Source organism: Sinocyclocheilus rhinocerous, unplaced genomic scaffold (assembly GCF_001515625.1).
Source record: "Sinocyclocheilus rhinocerous isolate Xijiao unplaced genomic scaffold, SAMN03320098_v1.1 scaffold135, whole genome shotgun sequence".
NCBI classification, from domain to species: Eukaryota; Metazoa; Chordata; class Actinopteri; order Cypriniformes; family Cyprinidae; genus Sinocyclocheilus; species Sinocyclocheilus rhinocerous.
The window spans coordinates 576,398-602,590 of record NW_015632028.1 but is presented as its reverse complement, the minus strand read 5'-3'; the positions used below and the strand labels follow the sequence as shown (position 1 = coordinate 602,590).

Below are 26,193 nucleotides of genomic sequence, written 5' to 3'. Positions count from 1 at the left end.
TGTCACAAGCATCTATCTATCTATCTATCTATCTATCTATCTATCTATCTATATCCACGGTAGATTGTACCTTCAGGATTGTGTGTTCGGCATCCTCCAGTTTCCGGTCAGTTTCTTGCAGGTGCCAGGAAGGTGTCACTGTAACCTGTTGTATTTAATCATAATAAAATGTGTTAGCAGCTTTTATTAGTCATAAACCAAATGGATAATACAAACTGACGATAAATACTTACTTGTTCCACAGATCGGTGAGGAAATAATGTAAAATAAAAAGCTGGTTACAAAGTGGTTTATTCGACAAAATGAACACAGGACTTCATTCTTGCTTAACCAATTTAATGATAGTGTAAGACTTTGAGACATGGACTTAGAAAATACAGAACCAATGGTGAACAGAAACCTAAAGGATCATATTTACTTTTAATAGCTTTCTCGTAATATCAAATGTAAATGAGTGTGTTATAAGTACACACACAGTTTATCACACACGAAAGACATATTTTTAGGCCAATTCTAAATGAGCAGCACATTGAACTTAAAGGGGTCATATGATGCGATTTCAATTTTTCCTTTCTCTTTGGAGTGTTACAAGCTTTTTTCAGACCGATGAGCTTTGTAAAAATCGACGCGTTTCAGAAAGGCGGGGCATAGAGGAGAAACAATAATGTACAGTATGTGGAAAATAATGTTTTTTGAACCTTAAACCGCATAAACACATTTCATTACACCAAACACACAAAATAATGTTATTTTTAGCAGCATCATATGACCTCTTTAAAAACAAAAAACAAAAATTAAGCCTCGGCCTCAAACATCTTCTTCCTGCCGTCCATGCCAGCCTTGTCTTCAACATTCTTACGCCAGTCACCAACATCACGCAGTTCCTTATCCTATGAAGCGTAAATGAAAGACATTTGGTCAGTGAGCCAAAAGATTAAGGGTCTAAGATCAGCATCTTTCAGAATTTAGAAGTTTCTAAGCTCTTTTGGACCAAGAAATACAGGAACCTCAATGAAAATGAAAACAATGCAGTTTAACGCTCACCTCCTCTTTGACCTCCTTCTTGACTTGCTTCAGGTTGGCTCTCAGATCCAGAGACACCTTGTGCTTGGAGCCCAGCAGAGCCTGAAGCATAGCGTCGGCCGACATGCGCACCTTCCTCAGAGTTGGCTTCTTGAACTTGCCCTTCAGGTCAATAACTTTGATATTCAGGTCTTCGATCTACAGTCAGTCAATGAGGGCCATCAGTATAGAAACTACAAGACAAAACACAAACTGGATTGGAATAAAATTTAGATGACATCTTACCTCCTTCGCGCTCTTGTTGACTTTCATTTCCATATCGTATCTCTCCTCATCAATTACATCAATTTTGTGGTGAAACTCCCTGCACAGTTCCTAAAAACAATAAGAATTATGTATTGTAGTTATCCATTTACCATGTTTTCTAGGGTGTCATGCACATATTTAATTATTAGCTTTTTTAGAAGGTGAATTTATTGTCTGGTACCTGTAATGCCTGTGTGCCTGAAGGTATAGACAGAGCCGGGCAGGTCTCTCCCATGTATCTCTGCCTCTCCACCTCTCTGTCTTTTACTTCCTGTTCCAGTATACCTTTAGCGATGGAAAGCATCAAGCTCTGGGACACAGAGAGGCTGGGTGTCATTGTTGCTCATTAATGTACATTGAAATATGTTTTATTTTGAATCATACAGCACCTTTAGATGATGCTTGCGACTCGACGACATCTTTTTCCTGAGGTGTTTTGAAATCATTAAGATATATTGTGTTGAAGCAGTAACTAATCACCACAAGACACTTCTCTTTTTATTTTACTTTTTAAGCCCAATATACACAAATAGAAAATATTAAATGTCTGTTAGTTGAGGTAGATAATGATAGTCTAAAAAGGGGAAATGAAAATATTCACTTACTCCGACATCTTGGCTGAATTTTGTTTTTGCCCCTGTGAAATAAAATACCCAATTTACAGTTAACACAAAACACTGGTAATATTACAGTATGCAATAACCATTTATTCTCAAGGAAAAATACTTTTGTGCATTGGATAATGGAAGTTATCTGCAAAATGACACGTAACCAAACTAACCACCAATCATCGCTGTGTTCAAATAAGGCCATAATGGAGTCTTCTGGTCTAAAGTGAATCATATGCTATTTTTGAGCAGAAAATCTCTAGAGATGCCCTGTGCTAAGCCTGTTTCTGGGTGATAATCAAAATCATGACCCCACCTCTATTCCTTCCCTCCCAATCATCTGAAACTGATCTAACATAAAGACTCAAACCATGACGTCAATTTTTTCAAACCCATCCATTTAAAGACTGAGCCTAACTTGAATGTTTGACCAAATTTTATTAATAAATTATAAATGTAATTATATTATATTATATTATCCAATAAATGTAATAAATATAACATTAAAACAAATTTTTAACTAATTAAATATTTTTAATTAATTTTAATTAAATTGTACAACATGGATTTTCCTACTGGAATCAAAACAGTAAATTTTAATTGCTCAAAACTAAACAATTATCAACTCTCTAATCTACTTTGTATTTCAGGATTACATTCAGAATGCAATTTGCAATGCCAGGTCTAAAGTTTAACAATGAGTATCATTGTGATAATGTGAGTAAATATGTAGTAAAGGCCTTTACATTTGAGCTATGCCAACACCACAGATTTAAGCCATAGCGTCATTGTCTAAATCGCCAAAGAGATCCCTGTGCGTCATTTTAGAGCCGCCGACTGAATCCTAATATTTATTTAAAGATTAAATCTTGACGGCAAAATAAACACTGGCATATCACCTTCCAATCCTAAAAGCCGAATCGGATAGCGTTTCCAAAACTCAAATCAACACATTACATTTCAGCTACCAAGTGTGTATCCCAAAATAGTGCAGTGATTTTTCAATAGCAGTTTTCTGTATTTCCAGTAAGGATGCAGAATTAATGTCTTATGACAAATGAAATATAATTAAACAGGATAATTGATTTCCCGACAAAGTCTGAACTCTTTTGCAAAAACTCTGAATTTTTTGAAAAGGCTCTCAATTCACAAAGAAGACAAAAAAGAACAATTAAACAGCAAAACACCTTTCAAATGCATCACACATAGCAAAATCCAGTTAAAAATCTGAAATTCCACAAAGAACAATCGTCTGTCAACAACGATTGTTTTTTTTTTTCAAACTATAGTGCAGCTGGCTAAGATGCATCTAGATGCAATTCCAACAGCATAAAGACATGAACAATACGATAAGCAAAGGAAAAACAGAGAAAACGGCATCTTACCTATGAGCTGAGGCAGACACAGCCAGAAGAATGGAGGAAGAATATGGTCTCTGCGGGGAGCGGGCATCATAAGTATATTGTATTCCCCCATGACCAAGGAAAACCCATTTCTCTGTTTATGGTAGTAGATGCAATCACAGAGCCAATAGGCTCTCAAACACCTGAAACACAATATCAAATCCCTCATCTCCACCCCGAACCCCCTGCATATAAATAACCCCTCTTTAGATTGTGTATATTTTAAATCAAAGTGAAGCCCACACATGAGGCAGAGATAATGAATATCAAGACACCAGCAAGAGCCCTGCATTACTTTGCTAAGTAAAAAAGCATTTCTTCAGCTTCGCATATACAGTGAAAATCTTATTTAACCTTCACTTTTAAAGCAAAAGGAATGGTGCCCCACAAACATTTTTGATTGAGTTGTGAGTTTATTCATAAAAATAAATAAATAAATACATTTAAAAATAAATGAACATTAAAGAAAGAGAAACATATTGTTCATGAACATTTCTGAACAGTTTTTTCCCCCTGAAATGTACATTCAGAAATGATATTTTTATAACTTAATGGGAATGCTAGCAAAGCATTCTTAGAACATATTTTTGTTAGCTGGGTGAATATTATTTTTTGCAAAGGCTCAGTTTATGGATAATAATTAAATCACTTGGTTAGGTTTGCCCATTGGGCGAATGTCACATACAAAATTAATATTCAGAATAATTAAATTCCAACTTGAAGGTACAATGTGCAGATACGTTGTTATGACTAGGGATGGGGAGGTTAAGAAATGTAGATTGTGGTTCATTTAACAAATCTTTTAGTGTGTTTGAGGGATAAATATTGTAATAATTCTTATTGTTAACCACAGATTAACTGCTATTCTAAGACCCCATAAGAAAATTCCAGAGGGAACACATGGAAAAATAGCCAGGTGACAAATCATTCATTTATAAAAATGAGTTCAGCTTATTGTTTAAAAGCTCTAGTGCCACTTATAAGTCCATAATAAAAAAAGCAAAAAGTGCTCATATTGCAAATTTTACTAAACTAGCAGCAACTTTACCTTTCATTTCCAGCTTGACAAATTAACTGGAAGAGGGATATCAACTGTGATTTGATCTCTGTCTTGCCTTTTTTGTTGTTGTTGTTAAAACAAAGCAAAGCCAGGCAGGTCTAAATAGACTGGAAGCATTATTGCTCATTCAGTAGATGAGCTTGTGAATGCATGCGGAGTAGCATATTTCTAAATATTTCTAACTGTTCTATTTATGTTTCCAAATGGTTGGTCTGGTGCTGATGGCTACTGGGACTCTTCCACCCCAGGCATTCAATTATAGTGGTGTAATTGGTACAGCTGTCAAACAGAGGGCAGGACGAGTGTCTGAAAATGTGGCAAATAAGAACCATAATTATTTTCAGTAAATGTCTAGAATTCCTATGTGGGAATGTTGGGGGGAAATGTTTTTTTATCTCCCATTCTATAAAGAGACTGTTAAATTAGTAATGTGTCAACTGAAAAAAAACTGATAACACTAACACCTCTACCATTATCAATGCATTTAGTATAATTTAATAACGTAATCCTAATTTAATCACTGTTAATACCTGCTATAAACCTCATTCTCAAGTTAAGATTTTCATCATGCGCATGCAAATGCATTAATGATACGCACATCACATTTCTTGTATTCCATCTCAAGCATCTTCCCCGATACTGCTGCCTCCTTGGTAAACAAGTACAATTACAACTTTTGAGATGAAAAAGTAAATAAATTTAAGAGCAAAAATATTTGGTGTGGTCTTAATTTCCCACATCTTGAAATGGTTTATGATTATTTCACTCTGTTTAAATCATCATAGTTAATCATGTACATTTGCAAAGTATTAAAAATACATTTTAAAGTTATTTTAAAAGGTTTCCAAGACAGTTTTAATGTCATTCTTGTATAACAAAAAGACAAAAGCTGAATATGTTGCTATATCTTTTCTCCTCTGGGCTTATGATCTTTAGTAGAGTTTAAAAAAGACAAAAAGTTGCTAACAAGTCAAATAACCAACAGCAGTCCTCCCAACCACTAGGGGCAGTTATTTGTGAAATTGGGTACTAGTATCCACGTTATCAGCTTACAATACCATAGCGTGTAAAAGTAAAACAGTAGCTTCTTGATAAAATCTGGAGATACTCAAACAAAATGACATGATCACATACATATCTTTTCCAAGATTCACATGATTTCCTATTTGAACAAATCACACGACAAGAAAATCAGTGCATCAGATTCTCTTTAATATCGACATGTGCACAAATGCATTTTCTTCAAAAACGTGATACAGAAAATACATTGCCTCACATTATTCTGGTTTCTAACGCATTGAGAATGTTTTCTAGGCCAATAAAGTTAACCTGAGAGTTCATGTAGTTAGACCTTTACAGGGCGAGATCAACCATCCAAAAATATAGATTTAAATAAGCTAATGAATAAGAATAAAGCAACAGGTAATGTTCCATTTGAATCTAAATACAGCTTTGTTAATGTCAGAAGCTAATTGCAGGCCCGTAGAAGAAGGTAATGATCACACTGACTGACGTCACCACCACACTGATTGAAGTACAGGCACTGTTCACTGTGAGCACTGCTATGAAACCTTTACAACAGCGGATTCAGATGAAACTGATCTCTGCCATACATCACAAAATTACACCAACATGGAGCATTTCCTGAACATGTCAAAGCATAAAGACGACATTTTGTCTATACCTGATGAGTGCATATAGTGTGCGCGTGTGAATGTCACAATAATCACACTGGACAAGTTCAAACAAAAGGCACCAAAACTCAGGAGGGTCTTTCTTCACCAAACTGTGCACTAAATATCAAAATAGAAGAATCACTGCTGACAAGCATAAGCCATGTCAAATATATTTCCCGATAAGCACACGTACGTCACCATTATATTATATTTGTGTGCAGACGTCAGAAAAACAGCAGATTCATCTAAATTTGAAACCATAAATGTTGCAGAAAACATTCCAATCTACACTAGAAGCAAGTAATGCGTTGCAAAGCATCAAAACTAGATTGTTCGCGTTAGAATCAACACTGCTAACCTACTTCGATTTATCTATTATAATAAGAGCCATCTAGGTTTGTTGCATTGGTCACTTTCAGTACAAACTGGGTGTATATCTGACCAGGGATTTTGTCAACAACATATTGCAAACTAGCTAACGCTTTTAAAAAAACTGTCTAAATGAAGATGCATGCATTCTGGTGACATACGTGTGCTATCAGGGTTGTTACATTTTTCTATATGGCTAAATCAAAATACAATAGAAACCATGAACAACAATCATTATAGTTAAGCATAAACATTAGCGTAATCAAAATATTTTGATCTATATTCACTGCGCAACATTAAATCAAACTAAGCAAACTTTAAGCAAAACTTGTGCATTTCCTTGTGGTTAGTGCAATAATAGAGCATTGCTCACCAACTCGGTTTAATTCATTTTCCAAATACCAACACTCCATAAAAGGTATAAAGTGGGCCAGTTTCAATGCTTTACACAATCACAAAATTCACATTGTTTCCAAGCACTGAATTATTTGATCAAACTTGTTGAATATTACACATTTAATAAACGACACTTAGTAAATGAAATGTCTCCTCATAGAGGACTACTCTTACTGTGTATCTTTCGACCCTGGTTGAACACAGAGAAATATCAACCAACTGTCAAATGAATAAGGAGGCCAACAAAGGTTGTGCTTTGTACTGCCAGATACAATGACTAATGGTGCTTAGTCCTCAATCTGTTAACAGAGTGTTTGAGATGTTTAGTTGATAGTACTCCAGTTTGATGTTTCAGCCTCAGTAGTGGTGTTTGCAGCCATATGTGACATTGTTTCGTCTCCTGAGAGCTCCCACTACTTTCTTCCTCAGCATAAACCTGCAGAGCATGGCTATGTACCCACGTGAAGAAGAATAAACAGGAGATATATTCCCAGACAAATCAAATTGTTTAGCAGCTGCACAAAGCATGTTTGTTCCTATTTTGTTTAGCCAGAAGCAAAACGAATGACTCAAATTCTCAGGCTTTGTTTTGCTAAAATGGCCACTGAACAACTTCAGTAAATTTTCACAGTTAGTACTCACACCATGACATCCAGCTCAGTTAAAACAAAAAAGCTGCCTTTGACAGTTAAGGAGGAAATAATGTACAAAATAAAAGCACAAACTACAAACGTTCAAATAAAACTGAGGTTCCCCAAGGTTCGCTATCAGGTCCAAGCCACTTTGCGGGAGATGGCCTGTTTAAAGCACTCTGGATCCGTGTTCCCACCCGGTCTCAGAGCTCTTTCGAGACTTACCAGAACGTTTTGATGGGACTCGCGAATGTTGACGGGGTGTTTGGCTCTGAGCAGCTCGTAGGCAGCTATAAGCCTCATATTTTGTTTTACCATGAGGTACTGAATAATGCAAGTGGGGGCGAGGGAAAAACCATCACGACAATGCACCAACACTCGCTTCCTTTTCTCAGTGGAGGCATCTATGCACTCATTGATGTCCTCGAAGCAGCGGTGCTTGAGTGCCAGCCCTTCTTGGACAGTGTCCGGAAGGTCGCTCATGTCCACTTTGAGCCGAGACCAACTATGCTTGACGCCCCTTGAACAAGTGCAAGGAATGACTCTCAAACAAGTCTCCCCGGGCAGGCTGCTCATGTCGATGATGCTGTCGATATTATTACGGCACAACGTACGTCCACTATAAGCCGCGTTCAGGTTGCCCACATAAATGTAGTCCGTAACCTTGGATATGACTGGTTCTGAGTACTGGAAGTGCTCAGGGACGCTCTGCTTGGGTTCTGGAGTCTCTGGGCCCGTTTTAGCACTGCCGGGACCGGCTCTGCGACTGTAGTTGCGCATTTTCTTGGATCCGGAGCGGGAAGGTGGATTGGAGTCGGACTCAGAGCTGCTGTTCCAAGGTGGGGAGAAGAGTGAAAAGCGACTAGAGGACTTGCTCTTGGTGAGGTGCTCCACCGGACTGGAGAGGCCAGAGCTGGAGGTGGTGGTGGAGCCAGAAGCGCAAAAGAGAGACGCTCTTTCCAGGGAACCTGTGCTGCTGGCTGCTCCGGCACTATGGGCCTGCTCCATCTGATGGAAAAAGTCACACATTACGATGGGGGTCTTGAACTGGACCTCCAACAAGTTACGAGCAGCTGACTTGAAAATACTTCCACCTACCTGAGCTTTGAGGTTGTTCTTCCATTCCTGGGTCTCCAGAGCTTTGAAGCGTCCATTGCTGTCAGAGGACACTGAGAGACACAGGGGCCGATGGGTCCTGGGGGGTAGCTGGGGCGTCAGGGCCATGGCAAGCGGCCGGGAGTCAGGCTGCTCGTTCCTACTCATCAGATCTGGACAGGAGCCTTAAAAAACAAATCAGATGGACTGAGGTCAATGAACAAATCTTTTACCTCAAATCTTGTCAACCACACAGAAAAGTTCAAATACCAGTTCAAATACAAAGTTTACTTTGTTTAACAGCCTTGCAAGTATTCTTGTTCGGTGTAAAGGGGTCCATTAAAATATGCACCTAAAAATTTGGTTTTGAGTAAACAAGATTATATAGATCAGGGGTCACCAAACTTGATCCTGGAGGGCCGGTGTCCTGCAGAGTTTAGCTCCAACTTGCCTCAACACACCTGCCTGCAAGTTTCAAGTATACCTAGTAAGAGCTTGATTAGCTGGTTCAGGTGTGTTTAATTAGGGTTGGAGCTAAACTCTGCAGGACACCGGCCCTCCAGGACCGAGTCTGGTGACCCCTGATATAGATGGTTGGATAGATACAAGACAATGATCCAAATTCAGTATGCAAAGAAAGGAGGATTTTTTTTAAACCCCTTCAACAATGCCAGAGTCACTAATCTAGATACTTCCAGATCCTAGAGTGAAGGGGAATTATTCTGAAATCAAATCATTCCAATCAGTGTTTATCAGTGCCCAATCATTTAAATCAGTGTTTGTTTCCTATTACTTCTGCCCACTGAAAATTTACAAAGGCCACAAGGTTGAAGATGTTCTATTGACATGTTGATGATTGTGGGCATTATGAAATCTCCCAATGCAAAACAAGAGTCCCACTTCAGCAGTGTTCTTAAGTGCTCAACAGGCTGATAAGAAATTGCCCTTAAGTTTCTCCCTATAAGGCACCTGTCTGTCAGCGAATGTGTGTGATTCAATGAGGATGCTCATTGATGGAGCTGAGAGTTTGTTTGATCCAGGAAAACACGACTCAGGCATTAATACACCCACATATCTCACTTCAGACAGTCATTCCATCGTTTTATTGTTCCGCCAATTGACTATGTGCATGTTTGTTAACACGACACAGCGCTAAACAGCAATTCTGACCAAATCTGCCTGAGGATTCGTTCAGCTGCAACTAAATTTGAAGTATCTGCATATTAGCTGGTGAAAATAAACAACCATTGTCAACAATGCTAAAAGACATTCAGATTCATGCAATAGTCTATTACAATAATTAGTTCCATCAATGAGTTCTTGTTTTAAAGAAATTTGCATTTACAGAATGTAAATTTTGTACCACAGATTCTCAAATGTGAAATTGAAAATATGAAAATTATCTGCACAAAATAATTGTAATTTTTAATGTTTTTTAAAATAATTTTTTTAAATAAATTTAAATAAGATTTCTTTCTATTTACTCTAAATCATTTTGCTAAAACAATTTAAGATTTTATTTCCAGAAGGGCTGAATACCTATGAAGAACATACTAAAAATATATTTAAAACTTTTGTTAGACAGTGACATACACAGTATATGAATGTCACAATACAGAAAACGATATGTGATAGTGTCCTGAATAATAATTTAAAAAAAGTACATAAGCACATACTGTAGTACTTACCAGTGGCACATGCTGAACGAGAAATTGGCTGGAGTTGCAAACGACTGCGAATCTTGAGAGAGTTGAGCAGATTTTTTGCAATCATGCCTGAATAAAATAGACCAAAAGAAAAAAAAGGTTGTCCGAAACAGAATGAATCCACCAGCAGAAAAAACAAAAGATCTCATTAAATCAAAATTGAAGTTTTGTGGTTTATAGACCATGTCTGCACTACAAACATTCATCCAATCAAATGAGCTCTAGAAAACATTGGTCCACACAGCTGTAGCATAAACCAAATGCTATTAATTAATTATTTTTATTTAAAAAAGGACAAAAGAAGACATGTTGTGTAAAGAAGACATGTTGGCATCGGGCCAGGGTATCACAAACAAAAACGTTACTTCAAGAGGTGTAAAGTTTGATGTTTAGGAACATAATTCGAAAGCTTAAAATGTGCACAGAAAATGCAAATATGCTGTACGGGGTTTCTACACCTTCTGACAAATAGATTTAGCAGAACATGTTATTTTACTGTAAATTGTGGGGATTTGGAAGTAGGAAGGAATTATCAAATAATCTGCAGTGAAAATCTATAGAAGACAATACATGTACGTGTTTCGTACTTGTGGAAAGGTTTATGAAAACAACACTTCTGACGATCTGTAATTCATCATATGGCCTTCTGTTTTACTTTTTGTTTATTATTATGGGGATTATCAATATATTTTAAGGTGAAAGCAGTTTTTAGTTGTCCAAGAATGTCGGTATATTTACATTATACAAATTAATAAACATAACCAGATTAAAGACATTTTAGAAAGACACAATTCTTATTACCAAAAACGCAGGTTTGAAGCAAATCTCACCATTTTGTTTGGACTGCTCTTTTTTATCCGGCTGATGAGGTGTCATGATGTCTCTGCTCCATTTTTCCAACGTTTCCATCTTCCACCCCCTGTAAACAATTCAAATAACATTTCCAAAGCCATTTATTTCTCAAAGAGATGTTTGCAGTGTGAGGCATGCATATGCTGGTCAGATGTGTGACTGCAGTGAAGGGGACAGACAGACAGACACCCCCGCGCTCAAGCATTCCAGGACTTCAGTCTGATTTCACGATCAAATGCTGGTTTCATGCTGCCGAGCGCAGGCATGATTATATAAACGGAAAAATCATCACTGCGTTAAATGAGCGTTCATGTCTCATCAGATGTGTTTGTACAGCTTCATCCGGATGGCTGTGTGTTTTCACTGCATGCACGCGACTCAAAACACCAGAGAGCAACAAACAGAAGATACACATACAAGACATTTATAACATTTGTGAGCAGGAAATATATGAAGCGTAAGATTGTTTAAACAAACCCCAGCCATTCATCTTTGCAGCGCTCAGCTGAATGAAGCTCACGTGGACAAACGACGTCACGGAAGCGACGAGCTGAGCTTCATGGGAAAAGTAGTTCATGTGTTGGCTAAAGTGGGTAGTTGACAAATAACATCTTCTTGAATAGAATTTAGCCTATTAATGTATATAGGCAAGTGTACATTTAGTCTATTTAGTTGTAGTATATATATTTATTGTAGTATGTAGTAAATGTGGCCTAAAAATAGGCTGTTAAAAAACAAATTGTGACAACACATGCCCCAGTACTAGGGAATAGTTTTGAATACTTTTTGTAGCCTTTACATGAACAAATTCATAAACCTACTAATATTTACTGTTGTAAAATATACAACTACCTCCGTTTCCCTTATAACACAGTACTGAATGATTGCCATATTAACACACCATAATTTACAGGGTACTCCAACTTCACAGATACCGTAGTATAACCACAGTACCATACCAACCCAGATAGCACATGTACGTCTGCAAGACATCTGTTAAAGATCGCTTCATCTGGAAAGCATCTGCTGTGTACAAACATCTGATAGCCATCTCTAAGATGTCAGTCTTAATCATCTTAAAGGGGTCATATGATGCAATTTCAATTCTGAATCGATGCGTTTCAGAAAGACGGGGCATAGAGGAGAAACAATAATGTACAGTATGTGGAAAATAATGTGTTTTTTGAACCTTAAATTGCGTAAACACATTTCATTACACCAAATACACAAAATAATGTTCTTTTTTTCAGCATCATATGACCCCTTTAAAGACATTTTCTAAACGTCTCTTTTTGACATCTGATAGGAAACATCCTATAGACGTATTGTAGATGAGCAAACACGTCTTGCAGATGTAAATGCAGACATCAAACAGACATCTCCGTGATATATGCGTGCTATCAGGGAAGATACTTCTTTTTTGTTACTGACTCATTGTCCAATTCCATGTGCAAAGCAGTGTACAAAAGAAAGAAAACCTCTTGAATAAACCAAACCTCTTACCTCATTGTGTTTCTGTTACAGATGCTGATGTCAGAAGGCTAAAACTGCTTGTGACGGCTTGTTATCTGTGCTCAGGATAATCAGAGACCGGCTCAGGTTGCTGCAAGTATCTAGGAAACCCCTCCAGATCCTGACGTCATGCGCTGCTCTTTAGCAACAAAACTACACCGGTAACTCCATTCAACAGCAATATTTCACAGCAAGGGTCCTTTCAGAATTCAGTCCTTTAATTGTTTAGATCAGAAATGAACTAGTAGCCATATTGTAATTTGAGGGTTAGATGTCAACAAAGCCAATCAAAGTGCCTTGACAACGGACATGTCGCCTAAATGGATGTTCAGTGGCTGTTCAACAAACATTGTAATAATGAGGCCGCTTGGTAACAGACCCTCATAAACGCTGGATAAAATGTGGCCTAACACCAGTGGGTGGTATAAGGCTTTATTTACATAACAAAGTGTCGGTCTGTCGGTCGGTGTCGGTCACAAACGCACACTCTATTATTCCCACCTGTTTCAGAGGTGTGGTCTCCTGACTACAAAGAACAAGATTTCAATTAGAGCCGTGAGACATGCAAATGAGAAGATGTGTTTTATAAAGGTACTTAGGACTGAATCATTCATAACTGGATTACCTTGTATGGCTGTATTGTAGCCGAAGTAGGCCTACATGTGATGTCAGTCGTTGCAGACCCCAATCAAAAACACACACATAAACAATTCTGAGCAATTAATGAACTGCATTTCAAGATATATTAGAATTCAGCTTTGCATCACAGGAATAAACTGCATTTTAAAATATGTTCAAATATAAAGCAGCTATTTTAAATTGTAATAATATGTCACAGTATTACTGTTTTTACTCTATTTTTTATCCAGTAAATGCAGCGTGGATGTATCCTGCACAGCATGGTAAGCTAGCAGGAATATTCCCTTTGATCGGAGATGAAAGCTCCACTCTGATCTCGAGACTCTAAAGGTCATGTCAACAGTGTTTACTATCTCTGCTGATCATAAACCTGCAGTGCGCCTGCTTTTGTGATGGTTAAGAGAAATGAAGAATGGAAATCGCTGCCAAATCAGCTGTAAGTGGTCTATATTGTTCTTTTCTATGGAGCCATTTTCACTTGGAGTGGCTCAGGCTGTGAAAGAAAATACATGCATAAAAGAATCTTACATAAGCAATGGTAATGTTTTTGAAAGAAGTCTCTTGTGCTCATCAAGTCTGCATTTATTTGATTAAGAATACATTGCAAACATAATATTGTGAAATAGTATTACAACTTAAAGTAACTGTTTTCTATTTGAATATACTTTAAAATGTAATTTATTCCTGTGATGCAAAGCTAAATTTTCAGCATCGTTACGCCAGTCTTCAGTGTCACATGATCAACATACTGTCACTTTTTGACCAATTTAATGCATCCTTGCTGAATAAAAGCAACATAACTTAGATATGAAACATTTAATTGATTTTATACAAAAACAATATACAGTATATAAATCAAAGGACACCTTGAAGAAGGTACAAAAAGTGCACAACAATTTTCCAGTGTGCTTGTTGATGACAAAATAATGTGTTCTGAATTATATTTCAAAATGTACCTCAGTGTTTAAAACATGACTGTGCAAAAGCAACTAATGAGTTCTCCAGCCTTTAGCATTCTTTAAACTTGCTCAAAGGAAGAAATCTCATTATAACGGTGTAATTGGCCCACATGTGTGCTGACAGCCTGATATTCATACCCTTATCTAGTGCTTACTGTAGTCACAAGAGAAATCAGCATGCTCGTGTGTGTGTGTGTGTGTGTGTGTGAACTCACCAAACCTGATACAACTGTCTCGTGTCTGCAGTTTCAAAATCTCAAAAAAATTCAGTCATCATTTTATCCCAAACTTCAAAACATGAGAAGGTTTTTGCTGGTTTTAAAAACATGTTCATAACTTATATAAACAACAAAACTGTAAAATTCAGTATAATTTCTCTAAATAGTGAATAGTGGCTAACTAATACATATATGGGGAAGTAATAGATCATTTAATAAAAAATTAGGGTGATGTGACAGCATTACATCAATCTTACAGATAAAGTTATGCTAAATACAACAAATAAAATGGATGTATTGTTATATCTGATTTGAAAACATGGCAAACAGCAGTAGGCGTGGCTGACTCTTAACTTTTATAAAGAATATCTCTTTGGATTTGAGACTTTAGTCTTTGCAACTTTACAGATCTTCTTTATGCACCAAGAGCTTGTAACACTCCAAAGAGAAAGGAAAAATTGAAATCGCATGACCCCTTTAACTACAAATAATGAGCTTTTCTTAAGAAAATCATTCTTATAAATAGATTTACTTTCATATGAATGTTTGACTAAAATATTGGACTAGCTAATAGCTACAAATGATGAAGAAGACAACATAGGAGAGAGTAATGAAATGCTTATGTATTGTTATAAATAAACGAAAAAGAATGGCAAGAAATCAGATATATTCTTATTGGTCTCTAGTCTGGGCATTACACTCCAGTATAACTTATTGAAATTCTTGTGAACATTGTTACAAAGAAATGGGAATGGAGGTTTTTCAGAAGGTTTTGTTTGTGAATGGGATCTTTAGCGTGTGTTTCAAGGCCAGTGTTGTGTCCACCTGTTCAGAGGAGAGTAACGTGTGCCACTGAGCCACAGGCTTGCGTGGGTTGGACAGCATATCCGCCCAGTGACGCAGCTGGTTTCCTGTAGCATCACAGCCCAGATAGATCTTGCCGATCGCATCATTTCTGCTCATTTTGTCATGATCCCACACAGAGATGACCAGCTGGACTTTCTGTATGAGGGATAATGAGCGAAACAAACAGTTATACGCATTATAAGTTACTTGACGAGGTTGAAATCATGTAAGAATGAAATTCTGATATTACAACCCTATTTTTTTTCTCACAGACACAAATCAAACCAACGAAAATCAAACAATCTAATAGAGAAATGTTCAGATACTTCTGAGGATAAACATCACAATGGCTCCGTAAGATCACAGCAAATGCTGTCAATTTATTCTCCATTGGACGCTTAATTCATCTAAGCAACCAGTTTCTAGGCTTCTCTCACCTGAATCTGTTCAAATGACAGTTCAAAAGTGAAAGATTCGTTGAAGTATGGATTCAGTGTCTGCTTCTTCACTGATGTTTTCTTCTTCTTCCACTTTTTCTTATCCAGAATCAATTGAACTTTCACATAAGGGTCTACAAAACAAAAACAGAACATTTCAAAGCGAAACACACTCTCTATAGCTACTTGAAATAATGCTATGGCTGAAAACACTTTGGCATTGGAATAACACAAGTACATTTTTTCTTTTTTTTTGCCTGTAGCAGCATTTCTACAAAATCTAATTCTTCCATGCTTCACAACACGCTCAAAGTGAAATGTCCAGTAAGTGGCGCTAAAAGCACATTCAGTTTCATCTAAAACAGATGAGCTTGTATTTGGCAATGTTTTGCCGCTTTAGCTTGCTTCTACAAGTCCGTGAACTCTTTTATCGTGACTCATGTATGTTTCACAGGACTCGTACCCGAGCTTTTCATCGCAAATGCAGTGCTGTACCAGGTGAGCTACCGAGCAAGTTTACTATTGTCAGAAAAGCAATTCAGGTGTTTTACTGCCACTAGTATTCATTTTATCTGGAAACTGCAGTGAATTGTAAATGTATTGGTACGTTTTGCAAAACTGAAGGTAGAGGCACATTTTTCCTGTGAGCCAATGTTACTATTTCTAGTGTTTGAGAAGTTTTGTTTCTGTCAGTAGTGATTGCAGACTACACTTTAGAGGATGTAGGATATTTTAGTAAGTATGTCACCTGAAGAGCCACCCTGGTCCATCCTCTTCAGGTTCTTGGCTTCCAGTATGATCACAGTGAGTTTACTACTAGCGGGGACATAACGAAGAGAAAAGCAGATCTCTCCCAGATGCTCTTGCTGCAAAAATGGACACATTATGTAAGATGTAGCAGTTACATTATGCATGGAGAATGCTCTTTTGCCTACAGAGCCTTGTTTAGGGAATCTGGATTTTCAGTCTTGACTTGCAGGGGTCATGATGTAAATTGTGTTAAGAACTGAGTGCTCACAAGCAAAGATGGTAGATTTCGATTTGTCACCATTGTGCCATTGAGTGGGGGACATAAGGTTGCTCCAGGGGGACTCACTGTAATTTTACATGATGCTCTATGGTGACGTGATGGAAACAAAATCCATTTGCTTTGTCATGTAGTGATAGAAAGATTTCGTTCTCTCAAGATTTAAAATATAAGCCATTTTGTAGGAGCATCATCCATACCGCAGCAATAGTAAAAGAAGGGGCAAAATAACTTTTTGGGACTTCCAGTTGATTTCCAGTTTTTAGAGAATGACACTTTGCACTGCATATAGATATAATTTATGTGAACTAACTACATGAAAAAATACATTGAACTCGACAACGTATTTGACTGAACTGAACCTCATGTTTGGAAGCTTCGCTCAGATCTCTCCACTCCTCAATCACATGATTCCAGTCCACAGTGGACAGATTCAGTCTGATCTCACCGATCATGTCGTGTTTGGAGAATCTGTTAAAGTCATAGACTTGCATCACCAGTATCGACTCAGTCAACTCCTTCTGAGGGATCTACAAGCGAGGAAAACAACAAATCAGTGTTTTGTTACTGTAAATAGGCTGTACATTTAACAACTCCACTTTAATGAGCTTGATCTTGACCTCATCAGGTCATTGTTTGAGCTGACAACAGACTGTTTTCCTAACATTAATCTATTCCCCCTATGATAATGAATGATTTCATATGCTGCATGGTTTACCTGATATTTGAAATTTTCATTGAACACTGGGTTTAGGGTTTTCCTGAAGACTTTCGTCTCATATGTTTTGGACTTGTTGGGAAGGATGTAGACTTTCACATAAGGGTCAGATGTCCCTCCTGAGTCCATCGCTTTCAAAGCAGCAGCTTCTTTTATCCCTACAGTCAGCTGATGAGAAATATGGTACAGTACATATAATATTATGATCTTAAAAACAGTTTTAATCTAAAAGCATATTCTTAAAGTCCACATGAATTCAAAACGGACCCTATTTACTTTGTTAGTGCACATTACTAGGCTTGTGCTGAACAATTCATCCATGAAAATTAATCCACAATAATATTTTTTTAAAGTTTATAGTTAATTTTTTGTGAAAGTATGTATGCTTCTTCACCCTGGAATGGTGTTCCCGTAGCCCTGACATTAATTTTTTCTTCATTCAATATTCCAATATTCCAAATTTCCATTTTAAAGCCGATCACAAGTTCATGTAGACTTTAAATAAAAAGATGCACCTCAAGTTAATTGATAGAATGTCTTGAACGACCGGAGAAAATCAATCTAGACAAATAATGATGACTTTGGTGAAGAAGATTAACTATAAGGTAATTCTGACTTGTTTAATACTTTTGATCACTACTTAGTTTCTATAATTCTATTTCATAGTTTCAATAATTTTGCTATTATTCTAAAAGTACAAACTTGCTTTATAATATTGAGGATATTGGCATTTTGGAATGAACAGAGATGTATGAAGTAAATGGATGGAAGTTAGGAATAATTTGTTTATACTTCCTGCCAGTTGAGGGCACTGCTGTAAAATCAGTGAAAGAGATGTAGTGACCTCTGATATGGATGTGTTGAACTCCAGTGAGTACTGCAGTTTTCCTCTCTGCTGGTCAGCTGATCCATACTCTGCATCCTCTGTCTCAGGCTGGACCTGTCAGTACATCCAGTATCCCATTAGTGAACGCCACCCAGAGGAATATTTTATTGTTCAGAGTTAGACTTTCACAGCTTAGGAAACTTAAAGGAACCGTTCACCCAAAAATGAAAATTTGCTGAAAATGTACTCACCCTCAGGCCATACAAGATGTAGTTTGTTTTTCATCAGAACAGATTTGGAGAAATTTTGCATTGCATAATTTGCTCACCACTGGATCCTCTGTAGTGAATGGGTGCCGTCAGAATGAGAGTCCAAACAGCTGATAAAAACATCACAATAATCCACAAGTAATCCACAAAATCTGTGCGTTCGTAAGAAACAAATCCATCATTAACACATTTTTAACTTCAAACCGTTGCTTCTGGCTAAAATACGAGTCCTCTATCTATAATATTGCTTTGTCCAGTGAAAAGGTTCTTTAGTCTAAATCAGTAGAGAAATATGCACAGATCAAGCACCATTCACAAGCCAAAACAGTCCAAAATATGTAGGTGGATTTTGGTTAGAGAGACAATGGACTTTTTCACTGGAGGAAACATTGATATGGATAGACTTGTATTTTGGCCAGAAGCAACTACACACAGATTTTCACTTCACAATATGTTAATTGTTGGACTGGAGTGGATTATTGTGATGTTTTTGTCAGCTGTTTGGACTCTCATTCTGACGGCACCCATTCACTGCAGAGGATCCACTGGTGAGCAAGTGATGGAATGCTACATTTATCCAAATCTATTCCTATGAAGAAAAACTCATCTACGTCTTGAACGAGTACATGTTCAGCACATTTAAATTTTTGGATGAACTATTCCTTTAAAGGACCATGTCAACAATGGCAGCCAATGGTGTGAGTTTGGAGACGGGATTTGGATGTTTTTTTCAACCAATAGCAGATGATGGGAGTGTTTGAGGAATTTTTATTTTGTCACACTAGTGCAAACATTACACACCTTGCCTTTAAAATTTCTTAGAAGAAGAAAAAACATAGGCACAAATGAGTTAATTATTGATATATTGCAAGATTATAGGGCAATAAAAGCAATGTTAAAAGCATTGAAGCATTTGATGAGAAATGTTTAAGTTACTATCTTGGACTTTCAAAGACTTGTTTCTTGGAAAATCAGATTTGATGTTGAGATCTCTTCTAAAACTCTAAAGGAGACCCATGTGAGATTAAGTGAGAAGCTTCCATTTGCTCTTCATTTCATCCTTTTTTCTGACTAGAAGAACAATTTAACCAGCATTCCCAAGCATGGATGACCCATCTCTCACCAGTGCTGCGGTTGTAGTTCCTGAGATCCCTTTCATACTGATCTTCTGGTCCAGCTTCTTCTTCCTCTTCTTTTTCCCTTTGCAGCAGCATTTTACACAGCAGCATATCACAAAGATAAGAATAAGCAGGATGACGGCAGCAAATATAGCATAGATGGCCCATCTTGGCACTGTTGTGGCAAAAACAACAATATTCCATCACACATCACAGTAGCGGTCCAGTATAGCACCATGACACACATCTGATGGATGAGGTGAGACCTTAAGGCAAGCCAAAGTTGTAACAAGTGAAAATTGAGTAGAAAGAAATGTGTGCAAGGGGCGGAATTAGATCAGGGCCTGTGGAGCAAGTGCTGAAACGAGGATTCATATGATATACTCACAAGGAATCCTGTCCAGGAAAGAGGGCAGGAAGCCTGGAGCAGCTGTTGTGGTGTTGGTGTGAAGTGTTTTAGTTGGTTTTAATGTTGGTCTTGGTGTCATGGTGAAATGGATGGGGCCAGTGGGTCACTGGAAATATACATACAAAAGATAGTTAGTTACCTTGTTTTGTGACGGCCCCTACTGGTTAGAATGGTTGTGCAACACTTTAGTCAGCCTGAAGGGAGCAGTTTACTAACAATTGTAGGAATAGTTGACCCAAAAATGGAAATTCTGTCAGTATGTCATTTCAAACCCTTGGTAAATATAATTAGGAGTCCGTACTGTGAAGTCATACATTCTATACACATTCTGCTAAACATCTCCTATTGTGTTCCACTGGAAAACTGAAGATGAACAAATGATGGCTGAGTTTTAATTTTTGAGCGAACTATCCCTAATGAAGGTCATTTTTGCTATGGAATAAAAAAAATTTAATAACTTAATTGTGATTTTAAATCTCAAAATTCATACTTTTTTCTCAGAATTGCAAGATATAAGCGAATTGAGATGAAAAAGTCAGTATTGTGAGATAAAATGTTGCAATTACCTTTTTATTTTTTATTCTGTGGTGAAAACAAACAAAATAAAAACAAGCAAGCAAACAAAATAGCAAGAATTGCAAGATGTCAATTTAGAATTCTGAGAAAAAAAGGCAGAATTATGAGATTTAAACTCACAATTGTGAGATGCAAACTTGGAATTGTGAGAAAAAAATCCAGAATTCTGAGTTCATATCTCGCAATTCTGATTTTATATAAAAAGTCTGTGGTTCCATAACTTATCCTTTTAATAAAGTCAAATTTAGAGACAAATCAAAACAAGTAAATACAATTGCAACTGAAAAAAAGGCTTAGATGTTACAAGTCTGCCATAAGGTTTTAACTGTATCCGCTTGTTAAGCATCACCGCTTCCAGGTCCAAACGCTCTATCTCGTTCCACAAGAAAACAACAAACGGTGCTAATTTACACAGACAATGTGGTGTAATACTATCAAAAAATTATAATCATAACCTTTATCTCCATACCAAAATCCCAGATGGCCATACAGTGATTCATCTTTTGTAAATTGTTCAAATATTCATATCTGTGATGCTGTGAGCACAGAGACTGTAGTGTACACTCTAAGCTTTTTAAAAGTTTAGCTTAAATGTGTAATATGAATAAACAGTGCTCATAAACGGCCGTCGAGATGGTATTCTCAATTGAAACGAGTGGAGGCTTGGACCCGGAAACGGCGTTCCTTACGTCACGAATTAACAAGCGGTTAGTAACACATTAAACTCTCGGTTGCATGACAAAAAGAGGATGTCGTCACCACCAAAGTTAAACATGTGTTGACAGCCATCTGCAGTCCATTAAAACTGGGTGTGCTTAAAGTGTACAGATAACATTCTTTTTCAGTGAAACAGTCTTAAAAATGGAACAGTGCTGCCTTGAGAATACAGTCAAAACATTTGCTGTCATTCCAACATTCAACATTTTCACAAACAAGACTGATGCAATTCAACAGTAAAGTACTTAAATAGTCCAAGTCCCAGTTTCTCGAGAAAAACAAAAACCAAAAAAAAAGTGTAAATAGTGCAGAACAATAACAAAAGACACGATTATGCCTGAAAATGATATAAACAAAACTAATCTAATGGAACTATAATCAAAAGCGGCACAAAATAGCTACAAACTGAGCATTAAAACACAATTACATGAAATAAGTGAACTTCAATATAAAAACAGAGGATTATAGTGTCACTTACTGTTGTAAAATTAGATCCTTTGGGATAGTGGCTCCTCAGTTGTAGTTTAAAACATAAAGAATAATATTCTGAATAGTATGAACACGTTCCTAAACCTTTCACGCAGAGCCACAGAGAGGGGAAGGAAGTCACTGCCCACTAAATATTGAGGCTTTAATCATTCAGTAAAACAAGAGTCTGTTCTTTATCTCAGTTCCGTCTTCTATTACGATTCATGCAATTCAGTATTTTCAACATCCAACTTTTTGCCTTTGAAGAGTAGCTGCCTAAACTTTTGTTAGGTGCTGATAACGTTTCTTTAGTCATTCAGCAATCCTACACTTTTTATGACATTTTAAATCTTTTTTATGACAGTGGTGAAAATATGAATGAGAAAGAGAGACACTCTACAAAACAAAGAGAGGGATAAAGATGAAGAGAGAAAGAGAGGTAGAGATAGTAAGTACAACATTAAAAATCACAAAAAGACAAAGGGAAAGAAGTGCAGATTTACGGGGATGCTGGAGCCATCTCAGTGTTTCAGGCCATAGGCATGGAAACACCCTGGAAGGATAGCCAGTCCATCACAGATCTCTCTTTCTCACACACACACACACACAATGTCTGGTTTGTTATCCTTGTGGGGACTCTCCATAGGCGTAATGGTTTTTCTACTGTACCGACCGTATATTCTATTGCCCTACACCAACCCTACCCCTAAACCTACCCCTTACAGGAAACTTTCTGCATTTTTAGATTTTCAAAAAACTTCATTCTGTGTGATTTATTAGCTTGTTTACCCGTGGGGACCTCAATTTAGGTCCCCACCGTGACACGAGTCCCCATGAGTCTGTGTGTATTCAGGTTTAAGTCCCCACCGGAATAGAAAAACAGATACACACACACACACACACACACACACTGGTTTCCATGTTTTATGGGGACATTCCATAGACGTAATGGCTTTTCTACTGTACAAACTGTATTTTCTGTCCCCTTACCTCAACCCTACCCCTCACACAAAACGTTCTCCTATTTTAGATTTTCAAAAAAAAAAAACTTAATTGTATGATTTATAAGCTTGTTTCCTCATGGTGACTAAAACAATGTCCCCACAAGTTCAAAATGTACTTGTGGGGACATTCGGTTCCCATAATGTAGGGAATACCAGGACACACACACACATTCACAATCACTGCTTATTCAGGAAATACACTGCAATACAGGGAGAACATGCAAACTCCACACAGAAAGGACTTCTGACTCTGTAGCAGTTAAACCCACAATATTATACAGTCAAACCAAAATTTATTAAGACATCTTCAACATTTCACACATTATAATAGTTTATTGGCTATAATTTAGAAAATGGTAATAAAATACGACAAGAACTCGGAGTTAAACTGTGTCAGAACAAATTCATCTTGATAATGTCAGATACCACTTAAGCAAAACGTGGTCAGGTCAAAGTGAATGAATAATTTTTGGTCCTAAATTTTTTATTCATAGTCCACTGTATGAAGAATTTTTGGGTATAATATGTCACAGTTTACTTTATTTTGCTAACCTCACTTAAATAAATGAACTATAGTGTCCTGCACCCACTAGTAAAAAAAAAAATCAACAATTATATCTGGTGTCTGAATAATTTTTGATTTGACTGTATGTCCACTTTTTGCCAGCCCAGTATCAGATATGCTCCCATTAACATTATATCTTGTTAATTTTGCTAAATGTCATCCAATATAACAAATACTCCCAACATGTATTTTTTATTTACAGAGTCACAGCACTATACTCAACACTTAACCAGAACTTGTTGGATCCAGCTGAAACCTGTCTAGAAAGGGAATTAAAATACACAATAACTCAACTTGCCGTTTTTACCCTCCACTCCCAGTTCCAGCTGTTGTCTTGTCCAGTTCTGCAGTATTAAACAGTTAAGTCATTGTCTTGTGCTGGAATCCAAAAGTAGTTGGAAACAAAGACTAGGCAGCTCTCCTCAAAGTGTTCTTTCAATATAGAAAGAAATGTTCGGCACCTGCCACACCTCAATAATACACAAAACTGCCTGTGCATATGCCTTTAGAGGACTAGGTTAACACCTCATGTGAAACTCAACTGGTCTGGAGGAAGAAACACAAACAGTCAGATTTAAGATATTCAAATACATTCTTAAGGAAGAGCTAAATATCACAGTTGATTAAGTGCTGATAGAAGTCAATGCATGAACAGCTTCCTTCTTGCTCTTGAAATACTGTATGTTCTGCTGTGATGAGCAGTGAAAACATACAAACAGAAACCAGTCTTGCCACACTACTGTTTAAATATTAATGGTAACCTGATACTGTGGAAAGTCCTCTTGAAGAAAATGTATTTATCATTTTAATGTCTAACGTCATTTATTTGTTTAAATCCTTGTTCAGTAATGTAGAACATTTTATATATTCCAACTATAAGGGTGAGTAATTAAATAACTATTGTTATTTCGCTGTTTATCTCCATATTAAATTAAACAAATAGTTCACCCAAAAGTGATCGTTTTTTTACTTGTTACCTCCCGTTCCTGGATTTATGCTGTGGGCATAACAGTCATTCACTGTGTTCCAAGTGGGATAGATCTGCCTCCAAAGGGCACGGTGTGAGAACAACCATGGCCGCCACATTGAACGGTCGTTCCAAACCAAAGTGCTCAAAAATGTCCACTTCTAAGGGCCCTTGACTATTTCAGGTTAATTGGCTCAGCAAAATGATGCAAAAGTGCATTCCAGGGAACAGTTTCATCCTTTCGGAGCTTTCACTCAGGAGGGTTAAACCCTTTAAAGGGATTAGGGCAGTGTTCCAACCACGTTCCTTTCTCTTTGGAGTGTTACAAGCTCTTGGTGCATAAAGAATTTAGCAGCATCATATGACCCCTTTAAGCTTCATTTGTCAAATTAACCTAGTCTTATGTTACCAGATCTGCATGAAGGAGTTCGTCGTTCTGATCGGTCAGATGAGGAGGAAGTTTGGGCAAGAGAACAGCCTTCTCTGCATTTGTGTTTTAACAGCATGGGGCTCTACAAACGTCTGTGCGTCTGCCCTGAAAACTCTTCGGGAATGGGGTCTGGATGTGGATGAGGCATTTTGTCTGGCTGGAGCTCCCTGCAGCCCCATACTGGCTGTAGTTAAACCCCACATACTCTGGGATGGTGGCCTTCACAACATGAGGGACTTGTCCGCCCATTCCTGAGAGTTAGTAGCACTAAGCTGGACACACAAGTGTGGCTTACCTTTCATTTTAATCAGGTGCCAATTCTGTTCTTTTGCTGTTACACTTGACTTTGTATGTATTATTCACAAGGGTTATGTTGTAAAATAAGAAGCATTCATATGGGGTGATTTGGGTTTAATAGTGATTCACAGTACTACATATAGACTTTCTAGGAGTTTATATGAAGCTTTTCTATGTTTACAAAAATTATAGTACATGCTGACTGTAGGAATCAATTAAAAACAAGTTTAAATACCCCAAAATCTACTGAAATTAAATGCAGCCATATGTACAAGACGCCATATGAGCAAAGTCTGAGCATAAAACATCATAATATATTTTATATATACACTGAAAATACTGAAATTTAATTCACAGAGTCAACGTGCTTGCACCATCATTAAAGTTGATACTAACATGGATTGGGTTGAATTTCAGTAAGGCACTACTTTCAGTTAAATAGCTGTGATTTCATATATTGAAACAAACAAATGATATAAAACAAATATATAATAACATCAAAGGTATAGTTCACCCAAAATAAAAATTCTCTCAAAACGAGACATTTAAAAAAAAAAATCTCCCAGTTTAATTGTTGGTAACTATTCCTTTAAGAGTAAAAGTACATTTTCAAGCAATAATACTTTTGTATTTGTCAGTATCAATTAAATGTATGCATAGTTCAACAATAATGACATTAGCTAAATTAAAGCAAGGAGTTAGAACTGCACAATTAATCGAATTCCTAATCGTGATTACAATTACGGATGCCACAATTACGTAATCGTTCAAAGCAGCAATTAATCGTTCAAAATCCACTAATATTATTCTGCGTGCTTAAGATGTGTTTTTTTCTTTCGACAGGTTATCTTAAGGGTTTTTCCATTGTTTTAATTTTAGTTTTAGTATCACATTATAATACCATGCATATTTTTTCCTTTTTTTTATATTTAAAAAAGAAACCAAATCAATGTATAGTTGACATTTGAGGCTTAATACTATAGAAAAGCAATAAAAGTTTTTCAGCTTGTTTATTTTCATGTAAATTTATGGCATGCAGTTGCTTCAAACAATGGTATAAACATC

The 26,193-nt window shown here is 37.0% G+C and overlaps 3 protein-coding genes across 5 annotated transcripts; all 3 read right to left on the bottom strand.

The window, feature by feature from the left end:
• Positions 1-748: 748 nt before the first annotated feature.
• Positions 749-3,380, bottom strand: LOC107742056 (troponin I, fast skeletal muscle-like). The gene is made up of 7 exons (XM_016554912.1): positions 3,323-3,380; positions 1,935-1,966; positions 1,719-1,755; positions 1,511-1,639; positions 1,309-1,398; positions 1,045-1,221; positions 749-890 (listed from the first exon to the last, which is right to left on the bottom strand). Exons 2-7 carry the CDS (start codon positions 1,940-1,942, stop codon positions 795-797), a joined length of 537 nt encoding a protein of 178 aa, XP_016410398.1. The 5' UTR covers positions 1,943-1,966; positions 3,323-3,380; the 3' UTR covers positions 749-794.
• Positions 3,381-5,627: 2,247 nt separating this feature from the next.
• LOC107742063 (uncharacterized) lies at positions 5,628-12,634 on the bottom strand. Its single transcript, XM_016554920.1, has 6 exons — positions 12,630-12,634; positions 11,604-11,681; positions 11,105-11,193; positions 10,257-10,343; positions 8,572-8,753; positions 5,628-8,481 (listed from the first exon to the last, which is right to left on the bottom strand). The coding sequence occupies exons 1-6, from the start codon at positions 12,632-12,634 to the stop codon at positions 7,609-7,611; spliced, it is 1,314 nt and encodes a 437-aa protein (XP_016410406.1). The 3' UTR covers positions 5,628-7,608.
• Positions 12,635-14,949: 2,315 nt separating this feature from the next.
• On the bottom strand, positions 14,950-23,892 carry LOC107742052 (synaptotagmin-1-like). 3 transcript variants are annotated; one of them, XM_016554902.1, is made up of 9 exons: positions 23,729-23,892; positions 20,084-20,212; positions 19,701-19,870; positions 18,327-18,422; positions 17,483-17,650; positions 17,127-17,294; positions 16,486-16,603; positions 15,738-15,871; positions 14,950-15,456 (listed from the first exon to the last, which is right to left on the bottom strand). In XM_016554902.1, exons 2-9 carry the CDS (start codon positions 20,181-20,183, stop codon positions 15,217-15,219), a joined length of 1,194 nt encoding a protein of 397 aa, XP_016410388.1. In that variant the 5' UTR covers positions 20,184-20,212; positions 23,729-23,892; the 3' UTR covers positions 14,950-15,216. The 3 variants fall into 3 exon arrangements, with proteins under 3 accessions (XP_016410388.1, XP_016410387.1, XP_016410389.1); XM_016554901.1 differs by having other exon boundaries at positions 20,084-20,210; positions 23,733-23,892; XM_016554903.1 differs by lacking the exon at positions 23,729-23,892 and adding an exon at positions 21,876-21,974 and having other exon boundaries at positions 20,084-20,210.
• Between the last annotated feature and the right edge of the window lie 2,301 nt (positions 23,893-26,193).

Coding starts and splice junctions, on each gene's coding strand:
- LOC107742056 (XM_016554912.1), bottom strand. Junction 1,399..1,510: donor CAGGCACACAGGCATTACAG/GTACCAGACAAT, acceptor TATTGTTTTTAG/GAACTGTGCAGGGAGTTTCA. Junction 891..1,044: donor AGAAGGAGGTCAAAGAGGAG/GTGAGCGTTAAA, acceptor TACGCTTCATAG/GATAAGGAACTGCGTGATGT.
- LOC107742063 (XM_016554920.1), bottom strand. Junction 11,194..11,603: donor TGCAAAGATGAATGGCTGGG/GTTTGTTTAAAC, acceptor AATTGTTTACAG/GGGGTGGAAGATGGAAACGT. Junction 8,754..10,256: donor TCGTTCAGCATGTGCCACTG/GTAAGTACTACA, acceptor TTGTTTTTTAAG/GCTCCTGTCCAGATCTGATG.
- LOC107742052 (XM_016554902.1), bottom strand. CDS start 20,183: ATGACACCAAGACCAACATTAAAACCAACTAAAACACTTCACACCAAC. Junction 17,651..18,326: donor TCAACACATCCATATCAGAG/GTCACTACATCT, acceptor ATTTCTCATCAG/CTGACTGTAGGGATAAAAGA. Junction 17,295..17,482: donor ATGAAAATTTCAAATATCAG/GTAAACCATGCA, acceptor CCTCGCTTGTAG/ATCCCTCAGAAGGAGTTGAC.